This window comes from Engystomops pustulosus, chromosome 1, assembly GCF_040894005.1.
Source record: "Engystomops pustulosus chromosome 1, aEngPut4.maternal, whole genome shotgun sequence".
NCBI classification, from domain to species: domain Eukaryota; kingdom Metazoa; phylum Chordata; class Amphibia; order Anura; family Leptodactylidae; genus Engystomops; species Engystomops pustulosus.
The window spans coordinates 176395872-176416070 of NC_092411.1; the positions used below are offsets into that span (position 1 = coordinate 176395872).

Genomic DNA, 20199 nt, shown 5'->3' on the forward strand with positions numbered 1-20199 from the left:
CGGGTCTTTGTTGTAGTTTGGGCACTCTGTCTCTAAAAGGTTTGCCATCACTGCCCTAGAAGTATACAGCAGCCTGCCCCCACGGCCCTTAAAAAATAAACTTAAATACTCACCCTCTGATGTCAGCGCGGCTTACCGATGTCAGCGCTTCCCGTCTTCTTTCTTCTCCGCGGCTCCTCTTCTCTCTTCCAGCATGGACGTGGCCATGTTTTCTTCTAGCAGGTGCATACTATGACGCGGCCACAAAGAAAACATGGCCGCGTCCGTGCCGGAAGAAAGAAGAAGAGCCGCGGTGAAGAAAGAAGACGGAACACGCTGACATCGGAGGGTGAGTATGTAAGTTTATTTTTTTAAGTGGTCATTTTTTTTTTTTTTTTTTTTTTTGTAGTAGACTCGTGTAGAAGCCGAGGGGACGTTTTTCAGCACATTTTTTGTGCTGAAAAACTGCTTATACATGAGTATATACGGTATTTACTTTTTGTGAATGCCCAAAAAAGTTAAAAATACTAATATTTCTGTTTCAGGTTTACAGTGCAGATGCTGGAGTTGCCCATGGCCCTCCTTCTGTTTTGGTTTGGAAAAACCAGAGTACTTGGGAAATGGACAACAATATCAAAATCTCCTTGGTGAACGGTGAAGATGAGGTCAGTGCAAACGATTGTAGAATTAACCTTTTTTACTTTTTAAAGCAATTTTAAAGTAAACATTTGCGTACAGTTTTCAAGTAGAATTAAGATTTTAACTTTATCAATGTCAAAGCACATTATTTATTCTTCATGGTTATTATTCTGGTTTGTTTTGAAATGGGCATCTTGATTCATTATCCCTAAATGTTCTCTTTAGTACTATCAAAAACATGTTAACCTCTCCACACATCAAAGGTCTAACTCAAAAGGCTTTAACCCCTTTAAAGTGTAACTGTCATTCTGAGCAAAAAATAAATAAAATAAAAATACATAATTCTGCTCCAGGTGTCCCTGGGCATCATTCCTCAAAATATTTTGCCTCTAGGTCCTCATTTAGTACCTTTTTTGGCCCATAGCAACCAGGGTTTCCAGCTCTCAAAAAAACCTGCAATCAGCAAGATTGCGGGGCCTGCCTCCTGTCACCTCATCACGAGCACCGGCTGTTGACCAATGACACCATATCTATCTAGCTAGCTATCTATCTAGCTAACACTTCAGCACAGCACATGAGGGCACAGCTTGCAGACTTGGAGAGTGTCTCTTGGCACTTCCTTGTGTGAAGTAATGGGGGAAGGAAGGGCTGCACTTTCTTTCTGTCTGTGTGGATTATTTGTTTACATACAAGCGTAGGGAAAGCTGAGGGAGAGATAAGTGTAGGTGTTTGGTTACTACATTAGTTAGGGCTTCTCCCTGCACATGACTGCTGCAGCAGTGAGACATGAGGTAATCAGCTGACTGCAGGGAGAGAGATGGGGGGCGTGTCTCAGAATGTCCATAGTAACAGCTATCTGAGCAGTCACTGCCATCTATGGGAAGTCTGCCGAATACAAGAGGAAGGAGCAAGATTCGGGTAACTAATCCAATTGAAAAAGGGCTTAAAATTACCTGCCCAACATATCATTTTTTTGAAATGACGGTTACACTATGGTAACAGAGCAGGACAGTCTGTTAGGTAATCAGCGGGATCAGAGCATAAGAGGGAGGAGGAGTTACTGAAAACTAAAGGATCTTGTTTCCAGTGGCGGCCATCTTGTTGATAACTCTGCATACTGTAGAGAGGCCATAAAATTTTGTGAATCATAAAATCAAACTATCTAAGCTCCGTTTTGTGACTAATGACGGTGAGTATTGTTTTATTCATTTATTTATAGCATCATGGGTTTTTGGATCAGACGTTCATATTCCTGCAATACCCCTTTAATTTTACATCTGTCTACATATTGACTAAATATGTGTAGGCAGAAGGTAAAATAAAGTGATGGATTTGCTTGCAGTAGGTTGCTTTAATGCTGCTTTCATGCTTTCTTTACATGAATTTATCAGGAAGTTGCTGTTAGAACTGTAACAAAGACTATTGTGTCCACTGTGGAGGAAGATGAAGACGAAGAAGCAGATTTTGGGGAGGAAGATCTATTCCATCAGCAGGTAAACAAGCATATTTGTTTTGTAAACCTCACATATTCATGGTCATTTAGAAGACATATATATTTCAACATTTTTATTGCCGAAATAAAATGTAAAAGTGCTGGGGGCGCTCAGGCTTGACAGCGCCAAAGTGCCTCTCGGCTTCTCCGGACTTTAATATGTACACGCTGCAAGTATCCTGCTGCCGGGGAACTATGATCCGGCTGTTGGCATCAGAGGGCCAGAGCATGGAGAGAGCAGGGCGAGTGCTCTCCCTTAGTTCCCCGGGCAGCAGCAGCCAGTGGTTAGCAGTGGGGGGCGTGAAAGTCCAGGAAAGCCAAGAGGAGCTTGGGCGCCATCTGCCTGAGCACCTCTGGCACTCATACAAAGTTTATTTCGACAATAAAAACACAGAAATGCATAGCCACCATTCCCTTAGACATAACAACTAGCCTATTTAGGACACTCTGCCACCAGTAATCTGATGGTAGATGTCCTTTAAAGGTGGACAGGAGAAAACAAACATAACATGTATACACAAAAGGACAATCCGTCCGCTAATACATGGTTACAAAGAACCAGTGGTATTGTGCTAAAAAACCCACCAGGTTTATTACATATCACATGTATTAAACAGAGATGGAACTTGTTATAGGTAAATTCTATATAGCCAAGTCCAACAGTTCAAAATGAGGATGTAGTGTGTACGTGAGTGATATCAATGGATAATCGGTGTTAGAAATGAAAACAAGAATAAAGAGAAGTAGGGCATGGATCCAAGGTCCAAACCTATATATTGTATAAGCCGAAACTGCTGGATATAGTTTAACAAAGATATTGGGCAAAGTTTTACGTGCCAAGAGCTATTGATTTGTGAACAAAAAAGTTTGTTGTGTTTTAAACAGAACTTGAAGATACAGATTTAACCTCTTTCACAAACTTATGATTTCTCCATTCCTGTATTTCTGTGCTGTATGGATCAATTTATACATGACGTGTAACCACATATATACAGCAACCTCTTGTACAACATAAACAGAGGTTGCTGTAGTGACTGAATGTGTGACTAATGCAGCCTCTTGCAGGACTCTGTCAATGATGAACTTCAATAGTCATGTGCCATAAGCTTGCAGTTGCCATCATAGCTTTTGTATAACGCGGTTTTAGGGAGCTACAAATTAAAAAAAAAAAAAAAAAAAAACCTGAAAATGTTTTGTAGGCATAAGAGATGTTCCCTTGTATAACATCTGTCATGTTCTTTGTCATTATACAGGGTGATCCGCGTACAACATCCACTGGCTGTTACTTGATGTAATCAATGTATCCACTGCTTGCTGACTTACTGCCAGAGTTGCTATTTTTTATACATTTTTCTTTTTTATTTAGAACATGTTTAGTTCCACCTAATGAGAAGCAAACTACTTTTAGACATGTTTGCCAAGTTTTTTTTTTAAATATATATTGTTATATATACTATTGTTCTCTGTGGTTTTATAAACACTATCTCCCAGCGAGGGCTGACATTTTATGTTTAAACTTTCTTATGGCAGAAAAATGTTGAGAAAAATTTTTACCGTGTGGCTAGCATGCACAAGATAATGTTTTATTGGTAAACTTTACAGTTGACTGACAAATGTCATAATGTTGGAGTTTGACACATTTTATTGTACTACATATTCTCCAAATGGGAAACAATTGCATATTGTGAATTAATCAATGGCAACTTATTTTGGCTATGTTATCTACATGTTGTAGATGGCCTGCTGAGGAAGATTGACCAAATACAAGTGTGTTATGTATCATCAGGCACTTGGATGCATTCAACCCATAAGTTTACACCCAGTTACGAGACCTTCTCTTACTGTTCAAGTTATTGAGACATTAAAGGGAGTCAGTCAGGCACATCTAGCCCCTCAAACCGAAGGTCCTACCTCATTTTCTGAAATTAGTGCTCTTTGTGGTGATATTAAAATGTGTCAGCAGAGCTGAAGTGCTGGGGTGAAACTGATATCCCTTAAGTCAGTGATGTTGTTGTATCGGGGTGATGTTTGTATTCATATATAATGGAAAATCAATAAAGATCGATCTGATTTAAAAAAAAAAAAAAAAAAAGTCAGCGACTCCTGTGAATTATAAAATGACACACGGCTCCCCCATCTCCCACTCTGCATTGTAATTCTGTGACTTGAATGTTCCGGAGCTGGAGTCGGGCCGCAACATGTCCTTCCTCATCTATCCTCCTGTAAACACACCTCCTGCTAAGTTGCTGAACAGGAATGGGTGAGAATATGTGCAAGGGGCTTGTTTACCAGAAGATGAAGGGGGTGTTGCAGCCCGACTCTAACTCTGCTCCGGCACCCAACTGACTCAATTCACAAAATTACAATGCGCAGAGTGGGGGGGGGGGGGGGGGGATCATTTTTATAATTCACAGGAGCCTCTCCATGCAGAGCAGCTTGTTACAGTAAATGAGGTAGGACATTTGGTTAGGGGGCTAGATGTGCCTAAAAGGTTCTCTTTAAAAGTAGTCAATAGTTTTAAAATTCAAATACAATGAAGAATGTTTGCAAAAAAAAAAAAAAGTTGAGCATTATATGTATAGATTGCCAACTTAAATTTAACATAGGTGTTTGCTTGGCATTATCATGCTTCACCAGATTAAAAAAACAACTTGGTGGCTGGGATATGTAAATTTTTGTTGCCCCTGCTATACTATCTATGACCTATACTTAGAATATGACACAAATAGATAATACTTGTGGGTCCTTCTTAAGGTAGGTGAGACCTCTCATCTGTTTGTGAAATCCTGTGGATATCTTATAATTTAGATGGAGTAATCCCTTTTTAAGGAGTATTACAGTATTATTAAAGAGGGGAAATTATAGGAAATTAAAATGTTTTGTAATACTCTATTTTAGATTGTGGTTGGGTGACAAGCACTAGGTTTTATAGTGTATGAACTACAGCCTATAAACAAGGGGATTACAAGGCTTATACATCCTTTCTTCTGTTCCCCTGGTGAAAGTGTTAGCTTAGTGCATTTTGCTAGACAATAACCAAAACTACAAGTGCTGCATTGGTTTCTCAGTCTTTGCTGAAAATTAATGCCCTTTTTGATGGGGCAGGTAATGAACAGCAAAAAAACAAAAAACCTTCTATGAGTATTGATCTCCTATCTTCTGAGTGATATTTTGCACATTGAAATGGGCCACTTAAGGGGAACACTTGTTCTTAGAACAAATTTAGGGCTGTATTAAGGGTCCTTTGGATAGTTGCCTGCTAAAAATCTCTGTATTGGTTGACATCTGTAATTGGTTGGAGGAGGAGGTTTTGTTATGTAATGATGTGCATCTAAAAGTACAGCTATCGGGGTAAAAAAGTTGATTTAAACCATGTTATATTGTTACTATGTTGAATCAGAATTGATCTATGCATACTGTTATTCACATTAAAACTGCAATAAATGTTTCCATTCAAGCATCCCTCAGTTTAATTTGTATTGTAGCTTGCGTTATTTATGGGGTGTTTTATATTATAAACGTACTGTTTTTTTGAGAGCGTAGGTGAGAAGGTTAGTCCATTTAGTCGAACCCAAAACAAGCTAGCGTCTGTGGCTATCACAGGGCACAGACTTTTTTTTTTTTTTTTTTTTTTTTTTTTAACATGCCAGAAGCTATTGGAACCTGTCATGTAAAATGACCTTCATGACAGGTTCCCTTTTAATATGTAAAGCACTTGTGTAAAAACTAAACTATCCAGAATCCTTTACCTTTACAGCTCTTAGGTTCCAAAGGGAAACCTTGGAACAACCATAAACAAAATTAAGGAAGTGCCATAACACTAATAACACTTCTTTTGAATTAAAATTGGCAAAAATAATCAAAATGACCTTCTAATCTATTGTTGTCATACATGAACCTTGTACAGCTTGTGATGCTATGATTTCTAAGTCGAGCTTCTTTTATATAAAAGGTTCTGACCCTTAGAACAGTATGTACCTCTGGAATAGGCAATATTCTTTTGGAAGAAGAAAAAAGTATGCTTGATGGGTCTCTGAAACACATTTTTAACAAAGGATTAAATGCCTGGGCTATTTGGAGCCTTACCCCATAACAATCGATTTTCTTTTGGACTGACTACAGCGGAAGTACTACAAAAGTCCTTAGCCTTGTGGAGGGGGGCTTTTCATAATGGACAGTTAAAGTACTTGCATGGGTTACTGGAGTACAAACATATTAAAGCTCTAATGCCAATTCCAACAACCGATCTTCTGCCAAAGTACCTGCACTGAAAGAGTTTCTCAATCTGCAGGTGGTTATTGATGCAGAATTTGCTGTCTGCTCCACCCACTTCCATAACCTCCTGTTTGCACCTGATCCTTGTGTAACTTGTCAAAAATTTGTTTTCTTATTGGAGACAATAGAATATCTGCAGGCTATGCCATAAATATCAAAAGAAGAAAGGAAGCTGCAACAAGCCATAAAAAATAATATATACTTTATTTTAGTGTCAATACACAAATATATACATAACGTATACAATATAATATACAAAGGGGACACAAGTGGCCCAGATGGAATGAGGGGTAACCATAGAGTACAAAAGCCACCCTCTTCTTAAAGCCCTGTGATCTATAAATATCTGATGTCTCCAAAATGTAAAATCTAATTGAAAAGCAAGTAAAGCAAATTGGGGTACGAATATCAAATGGTAAATGCAGCCAAAGTGAAGACCGGAGGTACCTGCCGGCTTCAATGAATCCGCATATATCAAGTACACTCACCCGAAGGCCAATGAATTTCACCCAGATGACGAAGCTTCAGAGCATGGTATCTCTTGTTGATAACGGGGGGGTTTTGAGTTTTGGTTATGCCATAAATCTCTGTGCATGTGCAGGAGATTTGGGTGCACTGAATAAAATTTATGCCAAGTCCTGCCTGGTGTAGTATCCAGCTACAACTAAATGAAGTGCGAGAGTGGCAGCAGGAAAACTGGGGTAGAAGCCATGATACATGCCCCCTACAATGCCCTTTAAAACTTGGCTGTTTTGATCATAAATGCCTTTTGTAAAAGGGCAACTGAATTTTATACTTTTTGCCCTTTTCAGGTAACACATCTAAACACGTAAAAAATAAAAACTTTGAAAACACAAGGCAGATGAACCTGACCGAAGGCTGTGATTTTAGATTTGGGCATGCAGTTTGTAGATTCAAAGCCAGTTATTCTTGAGGGAGAGAAGTTGTACAGCTGTACTTTGGCACTGGGATGTTCTGAGACTTGCAAACACTAAAAATGATGTTACTTGTGCTGTGGCCTACATTTTTGTGCTGGAGAAGGGCCCTTAGGAGCCTAAGTGAATTGAATAGGGAGCTATATTCAGTACAAAGCTATGAAGTTCATAACATTTGTATACATTAAATATAACTTTATGTAGATCAGATGTACAACTGTCTGTGCTTAGTACAATGCATGTACGCATTTAATTTTGCTAAATGTATTCTTCATCTTTTGAAGGAACATTACTTTTTAACTTCATATTAAGCCAAAAAGTAATTAGAACCTATCTAGATTGTATACCGTGTGATATTGTATATTATGCATGGCATGTTTGCTTCCCCCTTCCCCATATATATCTTCACTTTATAAGTACAGTGCACTGACGGATTGCGCCACTGGAGCTCTTTATAGATCTTCACAAGTTTATAGTACTCATTGTAAGACTGGAATCATTTTTGTAATGGCAATAAAGTTTTGCATATAAATGTCATTGTATTATTTGTGGATTCAATTCTATTATTTTAAAGCATTCAGAAACACAATCGAGCAGCATTGTAAGTATAAGAAACTTTTCCCTTGCGTCCCCCAAGACGGCCCCACCTGGAGGATGACCCCTTGACCTCTGTGGGGACAGGAAGCAGAGAAGGTTAAAAGCCCTACCCCTGCATCCACACTCCAGTGTCTTCCCTGCCAGTCCTGGACCTCACTTCGGCGCATCGCGCGTCCTCCCGGGTGCCTGAAGGGACTGTTGCTCCAGCTCTACCACCAACTCCGAAGAGTTCCAGGGTATCCGGAAGGCTGGCAGCACGCTCAAGACTCCGGTCACGTGCTCCAGCGGTGTTGACAGGATGTCGCACCGGAAATGACGCTCCGCACTGGTCATGTGCTCCACGTGGTGACGACTTCCGGTCGCACCGGAAGTGACGCGCCGCTACTCCGCTGAGGGTGGTAAGTTTAAAAACAACAGACCGCAGGTAGTCACTCGGCATCTGAGATCTACTGAGCAGCGATTGCTTGCTCACGGAGCCTGACTAAGGAGTTGATCCCCAACCTGCAGAGCAAGGTATTTGGGCACATTGGTGATTCAGCGGTGGTAAGCCTTGATATTTATGATGCATGTGTAATTATGTGTAGGTCCTATGGAGGTTTCTGTCTTTCCCTGTGACATCCTTTCCATGGAGGCTTCTTTGTCAGAACCCCTATCCACGGCTCCTGTAAGTGCCCATGTGTATTAAGGGGTAGGGGCTATATATATATCTATATCCCCTTATATTAAACAATCTCTCCTTCTCTTGGTAGGATCCTAAAGAGAAGGAGAGAGTTAGGAGCAAGGAGCTCCCTAAAGAATCTGAGAAGAAAAAGTCCTCTTCTCGTAAATGTAATATTTACGAAATGCGTTCCTTTATTAAAGGGGAAGTACAGACATCAGATGTCGCCTCCATAGCTTCACTCCACCCCCAGGGTCCGCCACCTAAAAGACCTTTGATGTGCATTTCAGAATCTGAACCTGACTCAGATGGGGAGTCATCCCTTAGAGATTCCTTAGAATTGGATCCTCCTACCTCTAGCTCTTCCTCCAAAATGAATCCCGATACCTTTTTTCTTCTGAGGACTTGGATCAACTATTAAAGACAATTCGTGATACTTTAAAAATTGAGGAGGTAGAAGAATCTAAGTCTATCCAAGACGAACTGTTTGGTATTCTCAGAGCTCCAAAAAGAGTGTTTCCTATTAATAACACCCTTAAGCAGCTAATTCAAGAGGAATGGAGGGATCCAGAAAGGAAGGTGTCGGTTTCTAAGGAGTTCAGAAACAGTCTTCGGTTTGATGAAGGGGAGACAAGGTTCTGGAATGCTTCACCTAAAAAGGATATCCAAGTTACCAAATTAACAAAGCGCACGGACTTGCCCTTTGAGGATTCTATCCAACTAAAGGACCCAATGGATAGGAAAGCGGACAGCCTGCTCAAGCAAGTCTGGGAGACCACCATGTTGAATTTGAAAGCGAACATAGCTACAACTTCTATAGCACGGACCATGTACTTCTGGTTGTCTGAACTAGAGAACCACATTAAAAGTGGAACCGCTAGGGAGCTTCTCCTAGACACACTACCTACCCTGAAATCTGCAACTGCCTTCATCGATGACGCTTCAGGAGAATCGGTGAGATTTTCAGCCAAAGAAAGCGCCTTATCAGTGGCTGCCAGACGTTCCCTATGGTTAAGACAATGGGGAGGTGATGTAAGATCAAAATCTAAGTTATGTAGCATCCCCTTTGAAGGCGAATTTGTATTTGGGCCAGAACTGGATTCTATCTTAAAAAAAGCGGCAGATAAAAAGGACAGCCCTTTCAGGATTATAAAGATCGGAGAAGTTCCTACAGAGGAAAAGGAAAGCAGGGCCTCTGGAGTTATCCAAAAGGTGGAAAAGGTAGAGGCTTCATTCTCAGCTCAAGTAATACTGCACCCTTCAGGAAACAATGACGCCAGGGTAGGAGGAAGGCTTCTTCGGTTTTATGCTCAAGGAGGAACAAGATCCCCAGATCTTATGGACCTCTCAGCCAAAATCTTCTATTGGGCAGAAATGAATATAGCCTCTTTATCAGCAGTCTATCTAAGGGGCAAAGACAATCTGATTGCGGACTTTCTGAGCAGGAGAAAGGTAGATCAGAACGAATGGTGCCTAAATCAAGAAGTGTTCTGTCATCTGACCCAAATGTGGGGTGTGCCAGTAGTGGACCTCTTCGCCACCAGAGAACTCAAAAGCGAAGTATTTTTACTCTCTGACTCATACAGAGGCACTGTCCCAGATGGATGCGTTCAGCCACAAGTGGGATGCACACCTATCCTACGCATTTCCTCCTCTGCCAGTCATAGCCAGAGTTATACAAAAGATTCAGAGGGACAGAGCCAGAACGATCCTGATCGTCCCTTTCTGGCCCAAAAAGAGCTGGTTTCCTCTTATGAAGAAGATGGCTCTAGCAGAACCCATTCTGCTACCCGACCGAAGAGACCTTTTATTCCAGGGTCCACTGGTCCATCCAAACCCTCAGGGTCTCAGACTCTCAGCATGGATCCTGAAAGGAGACTCTTAAGAACTAAAGGGTTATCAAAAAAGGTAATATCTACCTTACAAGCTAGCAGGAAACCAGTCACTTCAGCCATATATCTAAAAATATGGAAGAAATTTGTGTCCTTCTGTGGATCTATCCCCCCCTGACCAATCCTCTTCAAATCTCTTACAGATCCTGGATTTCCTGCAGGCTGGATTCGTCAGGGGATTAAAAACCAGTACCCTTGAAGTGCAAATTGCAGCCTTAAGTGTCTTCTACGACTCCTCATAAGAAGAGCATAGATGGATAAAAAGGTTTGTGAAAGCTACTAATAGAATTAGACCACCTATTAAGATGTCTGTAGCTCCTTGGGACTTGTCTTTAGTTCTAAACTTTCTGATAGGTCCTCAGTTTGAACCTCTTGACTCCATTTCCAGTAGAAACTTAACACTCAAAACAGCCTTTCTAATAGCAGTCAATACGGCTAGAAGAATTGGGGAGATTCAGGCGTTATCTATTATGGAACCTTGTCTGATTACTGACAGGATCACACTAACCGTAGACCCAAACTTTATTCCAAAGGTCTGCACAGCCTTCCACCGCAACCAAGACGTGGTCCTGCCCTCTTTCTGCCAGAACCCAAAATCTCCTAAAGCGGTCCTGTGGCACTCTTTAGATGTAAGAAAAACAGTTCTCAGGTACATTAAATCTACCAAAGGCTGGCGCAAGGACTTTAACATCCTCCAATTTCAAGCAAAGAACAAGGGCAGGAAAGCCTCTAAGGCCTCTATAGCCAGATGGCTAAAGACTGTGATTAAAGAAGCTTATGAGGCTCTTGATAGATCATCCCTAGAATCAGTGACCGCACATTCAACCAGAGCAATGGCGGCATCCTGGGCTGAAAAGAGGAGCTTCGATTGAACAAATATGCAAAGCAGCTACCTGGTCCTCACCTCTGACCTTTGCAAAACACTATAGACTGGACATTCCAAATCAATCTGACCTCTCCTTCGGGAAAAAAATATTACAAGCTGTACTCCCTCCCTAAAAAATATGTTCATCTGGTATATCTCCAGGTGGGGCCGTCATGGGGGATGTAAGGGAAAAAGTGAATTAGTCTTACTGGTAATTCCATTTCCTTTAGTCCACCATGATGGCCCATATATTCCCCCTTTTTTTTTTGCTTTATTATTTACTTGATATTGTTTGTGAAGTAACAGGCAATAAATCTGGTTGCATCCAAAGCGGTGTGGATATTGGAAGACACTGGAGTGTGGATGCAGGGCTTTTAACCTTCTCTGCTTCCTGTCCCCAGGTGAAGGGGTCATCCTCCAGGTTGAAGGGGCCGTCATGGTGGACTGAAGGAAATGGAATTACCGGTAAGATTAATTCACTTTTTTTTAGTTCTTTCCCATCTATTAAACTTGCTCACTATTTTTAAAGGGTTTGCCCCAGAGAATTCTCAAATTTCAATCCCCTAATGAAAACGCAATAAAGATCATTTTTAACCCTTTACTTCACAATGTGACTCAGGGTTTTTTGTTTTTTTTCTGCTCCTATCACTCAGTGATGGTCAGTGTAAGATTCCAGAGTGGGTGGGGTCTCTAAGAAGACACATGGGGCAGATTTACTTACCTGGACCAGGCGCGATCCAGCGGCGCGATCTCCGACGCTGATTTGGGTTCTGCCGGGATTCACTAAGGTTGTGCGCCGGATGTCCACTAGGTGTCGCTGCTGCGCTGAAGTCTGCTGGAGTTCACCTTCTCCGTCTGTGTATGTGAGTGCTATTCTTGCGAATTACGCCGTTTTTCCAAATCTGTTGGGTTTTCCGACAGCCATGCCCCCCAATTTATGTCGCGTGAAAGCGACACAATCCGATCACGTGTGCCAAAATCCCGGGGCAATTCGGAAAAATTTGGGAAACCCAGCGGAAAAACGCGATTCGGACCCTTAGTAAATGTGCCCCATTGTGATTCATCTAGTGCTGTGAGCTTTTACCACTAACAATGACCTCTAGCTCTGCTACATGTCAGCTACACACACTATCTGATCTGATGTGCCTCCCTTCCCCCAGATAAATAACTTGTCTGCCTGTAGTTCACGATGTAATTTGTTGTTTGCCAGCAGGAAGTCAGTAGGGATGAGAGGCAAAGAGCAGAGAACAACCCAGCTCCACAGCATCCGACAGAAAAGCAAGAATGCTGCCGACCATAATGTTAGAAGATACATCGTCGGATTTCTCTGTCTGCAGCCATTGGGGATGGGGGGGGGGGGGGGGGGGTTTATAATTGACTTAACTGCTTGAATTAATTGCTTAACTAGATTGTGCTTGGAGGGTTTCCATGTTTTGTGTGGGAGTCAAGCAGATCACTTTTTTTTTAGTTATAGTGGTTATAAGTTGTTCTACTTGTTTCCAAAAGGGCTTTATCAAAGCACAACACCAATATATATGCCCCAGGGTGCCTCCTCCCTCTCCACACATCAAACATTTATAAAAGGCAGCCAATCCCCATGTATAGACATCCGATGGGATGCTGCAGCATCTAGTCATAGGCTTGTAAGAATTTACAAGTATTGTTTACTTTTTAACCCCTTAACCCCTAGGCGCACCAGGACGTTATAGTACGTCCCCGGGGCTAGAGACTTAGCGCACGGGGACGTTCTATAACATCCTGCTTCTGGCACCGGCTCACGAACGGAGCCGGTACCAGAAGCAGTGGCTGTCAGCTGTCTAGTACAGCTGACAGCCTGCGCTAACACCCACGATCGGAGCCGGCTCCGATCGCGGGTGTTAACCCCTTACACGCCGCGGTCAAGCATGACAGCGGCGTGTAAGGGTGTTTGCGCTGTTGATCGGATCCCCCGTGCCGCTTACCGGGGGATCCGATCCTCTTCTGGGCAGCTCCGAGGACTGGCATGTGCCCCGGAGCTGCCCGGTCTCCCTGGCAGTTAGACCCCTTCCGGGTCTGACTGTAAACTGTCTGAGCATGCGCAAGCTTGCTCAGTTAATACATTTAGAATAAATAAAAAATAAATGCATTAAAATATAAGCCCCTAAAATGTCACTTTCCTATAAAAACACTTAATAAAGTATAAAAAAACACAAAAAAACCCCGCATATTTGGTATTGCCGCGTCCGTAACAATCTGTATAATAAAACAGAATCATTACTGGACCCGCACGGTACACGCCGTAGAAAAAAAACGCAAAAACGTTCCGAAAAAAGATCATTTTTCATTCATACCCTATAAAAAATGCTCTAAAAAGTCATTTTAAAAATGTTAAGCTCCAAAATAAGCCCACTAAAAAGAACAACTCTTCTCGCAAAAAATAAGCCCCTAACCAGATTTGTCAGCCGAAAAATAAAAAAGTTATGCATATGAAAAGATGGTGATGCTAAAATGAACAAGATTTTCTCCAAATTGGTTTTTATTCAGTATAATTGAATAAAATACACAAAAACCCCAGATATTTGGTATCCCTGCGTCCGTAACAATCTGCATAAAAAAACTGAATCGTTATTAGATACGCAAAGTGAACCCCGTAAAAAAACAAAACAAAAAAATAGCTCCAGAAAAAAGATCATTTTCAATTAATACCCTATAAAAATGCTCTAAAAAGTGATTTAAAAAATGTTATGCACTCTAAAATAAGACCACTAAAAAGAACAATCCTTCTCGCAAAAAATAAACCATTAAACAGATTTGTAAGGCGAAAAATAAAAAAGTTATGCATATGAAAGACGGTGATGCTAAAATTAACAACATTTTTGCCAAATTACTAAAAATCTATATAAATGAGGTCTTTTTGTAATCGTGGCGACCCATAGAATAAAAATAATATACTATTTTTATGGTATGGTAAACGGCCCAAAAAAACCCCATAAAAATCTTCCTGAAAAGTGATGATTTTCATTTCCTCCACCAACAAAGGGTTAATAAAATTTCACCAATTAGCCTATAGATTCCCCCAAATCACGTACCAGAAAATTGCATCTCATGTGGCAAAAGAAATAAGCCCCTATAGGTCCACATTAAAAAAAAAAAAGAAAAAAATTATAGCCTGTACAATGTGACATAGCAAATCTGATCTGGATGGCGCCTCCTTCCCTTCTATGCCCGTCCGTGTGCCCATACAGCAGGTTACCAGCACATATGGGGTATCCGTGTACTCGGGAGAGATTGGGTAACAAACTTTGTGGAGCCTTTTTTCACCCAAAATGGGTGTATTGTGAAAAAATATTACAATTTGCAGACTGCACCTCCATTTTGTTTTAACCCCTATAAAACACGTAAAGGGTTAACAAACTTCTTAAAAGTTGTTTTTCATACGTTGAGGTGTGTAGTTTCCACAATGGGGTAATTTATGAGTCTCACTATTATTTAGGCATCTCAGTGTCAATTAGAATTTGAGCAGGTCCATCTAAATACAGGTTTTGGTGATTTAACAAAAAATGTGAAAAATGATACCTAAATTCTGAGCCTCATAACATTCTAGTAAAATATGTGGAATCTTAAAAAACCATCCAACATAAAGCAGACATTTGGGAAATGTAAGTTATGAATTTATTTGGGAGCTATGACTATCTGCATCAAAAGTAGAGAATTTACAACGTTGAAAATAAAGAATTTTTCCAAATTTTTGCCAAATTTTGATTTTTTTCATAACTAAACGCGAAAGATTTCATCCAAATTTTTAAACTAACTTGAAGTACATAGTGTCACGAGAAAACAATCTCAAAATCCCCTGGATATCTCATAGCGTTCCAAAGCTATAACCACTTATAGTGACACAGGTCAGATTTGAAGAATGGGGCCGCGTCCTTAAGGCCAAAAGAGGCCCGTAGGGGTTAAGGCTCTGTGACCTATATCACAGCTTTCCTGTACGCGGCATAGAATAATAAATGTCACTGAAAAGCAAAATTTGTTTCGCAGAAAATAAGCCCTCACACAGCTCTGTACATGGAAAAAATGAAAAAGTTATGTGTTTGTTTTTTTTTTTTTTTTTTAAGGTGAACTAAAAATGCTGCTTCCTTAAGGGGTTAATAAAGAAAAGATTGTTTTGAAGAAAATTATGCTCCCTAAACTTGATGGTGAAAGCCAAATGGATGGGTTTTGGGAAGAATAGGTATAGTCCCACCATGTGGCCCAAATCAACAAGAACCTATCCTGTTTATCAGACAGGATGGAAGTTTGTTGGTTTGGTTGTTAGTTGGAAAGAAGCAGATAGATCATTGGTAAATGCAATTTTGGATATCTTGCTGTGTGATAGGACCCATGAGCGTTATTGAAATGTAGACATGCAAGCAGCTCACGTAAGGCCGGTAACACACATGGTGTTTTTGCATCCTTGTAAAATGCATCAGTTTTGCATGCTGGCTTTTGATATAAAGTGTCTTAACTTCACCCTTTCGTTTAAGGTGCGTTTTCATTGCGTTTTTCAAAGTGGCGTTGAAAATTCATGCGTCTGCGTTTTGAAATGCATGTGATTCCATTTACAAACAACATCACTGTGTTTTTTCCCATTCCAATAGATACAGCTGAATTCAATTAATGCACATCAATCATTGCGTTTTAAAAAAAGGGAACACAAGCAAACATTTGAAAAATGCATGCATTTTTAATGCATTCAAAATCACAACAATCACCGGCCTCATCCTCAAATGAAAATGGCAGTCCAGCACTTGAGAAAACACTTAAATTTTAATGAAGATTGAATAAATTGAAGTCTAAATATAAAAAATTCTAAACTGATACATCTGCTGGGGTATCATGCTCTTTGTGCAAGCCGGCCAAACAAAGTCCTAACATGGGGATCGGAAGCTGGCTGAGTAAGCATGTATGCGCATGTGGGATTGGATGATGCTGAGTACGAGCAAACAACTCCACGATTGGAATAGCGCAATTCATTACTTGCTCTCCCACAAGCTATTCTTTACCCGATGATGTACAAACCGTGAGTTACGAGACACTGGGAGGACACATTTACTTACCAGTCCATGAGTGTTTCCCGAGGTGCGTTCCCCGACGAGAATGCACAGCTGCTGCAATTCACTGAGATCGTGTGCCCCATTTCCTGCGTTTGTCGCTTCCCCGCTCAGGTCTGCCGGCGTTCACCATCTTCTTCCCGGTGTTTGGCTTGAGACACATTTTTGAAGTTAAATCCCGCTGTTTGTCCGAATCCGTCAGATCGTCCGGCGGCCCGCCCCCCGATTTGTGGGCCAATCCCCTTCTAAATCCCTGTCCCTGAACAGTCTAAAAACCCGATGGAAATGCGCATGTGGGACCCTCGGTAAATACGCCCCCCTGTCTTAAAACATTTACTCTGGAACGTAACATCTGCTAACAATTTTGTTATTCTACCACATCCATAGTCATATATAAGCTACAATTTCCGATGTGACCAACTATTAATCCCTGAAAGAACTTTGGTTTCGATTTGCAATATTATACTAATCGCCCCGACATTTTGGAACATTATTGCTACCTTGGTTTAAAATACCTCAATCGGATACAATCTCCTACGATACAACTAATATATTTTTTGGACTACAAGGTCTTTTTTTGGTATGGTCGGTACTTAGGCCCATATAGTACCTGCCTACCATGTTGCCCTGCCTGTGAATTTATAAAGCAGTTTTATATTCAAGACCAATATTGTACTATAATATCTACTCTTTACAGATACTGTTTGATTTTACTAATGTTAAGTGCACATATGTATTACAGGCGGTCCCCTACTTAAGGACACCCGACTTACAGACAACCCATAGTTACAGACAGACCCCTCTGCCCACTGTGACCTCTGGTGAAGCTCTCTGGATGCTTTACTATAGTCCCAGACTGCAATGATCAGCTGTAAGGTGTCTGTACTGAAGCTTTATTGATAATTCTTGGTCCAATTAGACCAAAAATTTTGAAACTCCAATTGTCACTGGGGCAAAAGAAAAAAAATTGTCTAGAACTTCCATTATAAAATATACAGTTTCGACTTACATACAAATTCAACTTAAGAACAAACCTCCAGACCCTATCTTGTATGTAACCCGGGGACTGCCTGTACTTATTTTTTATTTAGTGCTAGTGCTCGCTACTTGTATTTAAAAACCCTTTTTTCTTTTTTAGTATAGGCCAAACACCTATACGCTATCGATAGCACCTCCACTATTGTGTTAATTGCATATTACTATAGAGTGGGTGGTGAGGTTCTGTGCTGATACATCCATTTTCACAATACATAAACATATCCATAATTAAAAAGTATCCAGATTAATAACGTCTATACCAGTGATGGCGAACCTTTTAGAGCCTCAGTGCCCAAACTTCAACCGAAAGTCATTTATTTATTGCAAATTGCCAGAGCAGCAATTTAAGCAGTAATTCTCGTTGTTCATTGACAACTTTCAATCCTTCAGTCTCCCAAGGACACAAACCCAGTTGAAAGGAGGAGGCCACATTCATCTATCATTGTAGAAATATTCTGAAGGAAGATTCTTTGAGTTCTGATGAACTTCATTCTGTGGTGATGGCCTGAGTGCCCACAGAGAGGGCTCTGAGTGCTGCCTCTGGCACACGTGCCATAGGTTCGCCACCACTGGTCTATACAGTCAATATACAATATTGTTAATTGTTGAGGTGGTGGATATTTGGCACAAACGACTTTGTACCTGTCAGCTCAAATTTAGCTCAATAAATCTGTCACTGAAACAACTCTTTGGTACTTGAACTAGTTGGTACAAGTTGATGTATACAGATTATATACGATGTATACAGATCGTATAGCGGATGACAGATTATGAAATATAGCATCAAACTTAAGAGGACAAAGAAAGAACAGCTTCCCAGTCGCTGTAATTAACGTTATTCACCTGTTTCTGCCATGTAAAATTTTTGTCTATTATGATGCCAAGATGATTTATTTTTCTGGAGTGTTTAAATTGGTACCCCATTTGCCAATAACCGTTCCCTCTTGTTTCTACTAAAATAAATCTTGTCTTTGAGAGATTTACTTTTAGACCATTCACACAGTTTAGCAAAGGTAACGATAGTACTGTTATACTTCACGTCGACTTGTAAAAGGCCAACTATAATTGTGTCATCTGTAGTATTTCTGCATAAAATGCTCTTAATGATTTCTTGTCAAATCTGTATAAATTATAAACAGAAAGGGCGCTAATACACCCACACTAGACACCACTTCATTTGGCCAATGCTTATTATATCTCATCTTCTGTGGTCTGTCAGGCAAGTAATCCATGATCTAGTTAATAGTACCCCGATCCACGTTGCCATGTGTGGCACCCTACAGCCGCCGGACCGCCATTGCCTCCTAACTATCATTGCCACATTGTGTTGAATTTTTCCACACAAGCACGTCTAAGATAAACATACTAAACATTAAGAATCATTTTTTTTTATCAGTCACAATAGCATGAATAGCATCAAGTTTATTGACTAAAGATCTGACATTGCCAGTCTATATAGATAGGATAAATGGTCTCATCCCCCTTCTTTGCTATTCTCCATTTAATACCTGCCTTACAGCTCCTATACCATCTCTGAACACATGTTGAAACCCACATTTTCTTAAACATATTCTTTGCCATGGTCTCTCAATAATACAGCTCTGTTATGGTGCTGTTAAAGGCGCTGTCTCTGAAGCCACTTTCCGTGGAGTACTCAAAGCCCCGTGTGACACGAGTTTCAGTTCACCAAAGGTGTTGTTAATCAGTCAGTTTTAACACCAATCATCAGAATTCCATTGACAGATGAGCTTTGGCAACCCAATAGCAAGATATTGGTAGAGACTAAAGTAGTGATAGTGTTAGCCACAGAGATGGTACCCATAGAACTGACATTGCGTGAATGCGAGGGATCAGTCAAGCTGTTAACACTAGGGAAAAAACCCTTGACCATTACCATGTCAGATACTGGGGGAGTCTTTCTGAAGTTTGCCACAGGCAGCAGAAAGGCTAGGTGCACGCCTGACAACAAGACACAAGAAAACCCCTTCCCGACATTTGACGTAATAGTACTGCATTGCAGGAGGTGCGTTCCCACAAAATGCAGTACTATTACGTCATGCTTCTGGCACCGGCTCCTGAACGGAGCCGGCGGCCAGAAGCTGCGGCTAGAGATTTCTCCGATCGCGGGTGTTAACCCCTGACCGCGGCGTGCAAGGGGCATCTGAGAAGAATCGGAACCCCCCGCGGCGCTTACCGGGGGGTCCACTGCTCCGATCGCAACACCGGGACTGCGCGATCCTCTTCTGTGTGCTCAGCATGCGTACTGTGTTACATTACACAGTGTAATACACATGTATTACACTGTGTAATCTGAAGAGCTTGAACAAGCGATCAGTGGATCGCTTGTTCAAGCTAACCTGTAAAAGTTAATTTAAAAAAGTTAAAAACATTAAATAAAATAATTTTTAATAAAAATCGGAAGAATCGGAACCCCCCGCGGCGCTTACCGGGGGGTCCACTGCTCCGATCGCAACACCGGGACTGCGCGATCCTCTTCTGTGTGCTCAGCATGCGTACTGTGTTACATTACACAGTGTAATACACATGTATTACACTGTGTAATCTGAAGAGCTTGAACAAGCGATCAGTGGATCGCTTGTTCAAGCTAACCTGTAAAAGTTAATTTAAAAAAGTTAAAAACATTAAATAAAATAATTTTTAATAAAAAGAATTAAATAAAGTTAAAGTCCCCTAAACACAAATATTCCCTATACACATGCAATAAAGTGAAAAAAACACTAAATTGCCAAAAAAAAC

The 20199-nt window shown here is 40.8% G+C and overlaps 2 protein-coding genes across 2 annotated transcripts in view; both read left to right on the forward strand.

Moving 5' to 3' along the window:
• LMNB2 (lamin B2) overlaps positions 1-5572 on the forward strand; it is a 31176-nt gene extending 25604 nt beyond the window's left edge. The window contains exons 10-12 of the mRNA XM_072113925.1: positions 525-644; positions 2010-2111; positions 3364-5572. Of these exons, the coding sequence (XP_071970026.1) occupies positions 525-644; positions 2010-2111; positions 3364-3405 (264 nt within the window). The 3' untranslated portion in view covers positions 3406-5572. The remainder of the gene's footprint in view (positions 1-524; positions 645-2009; positions 2112-3363) is intronic.
• Positions 1-20199, forward strand: part of LSM7 (LSM7 homolog, U6 small nuclear RNA and mRNA degradation associated) — a 528664-nt gene that overhangs the window by 345615 nt on the left and 162850 nt on the right. The window lies entirely within an intron of this gene.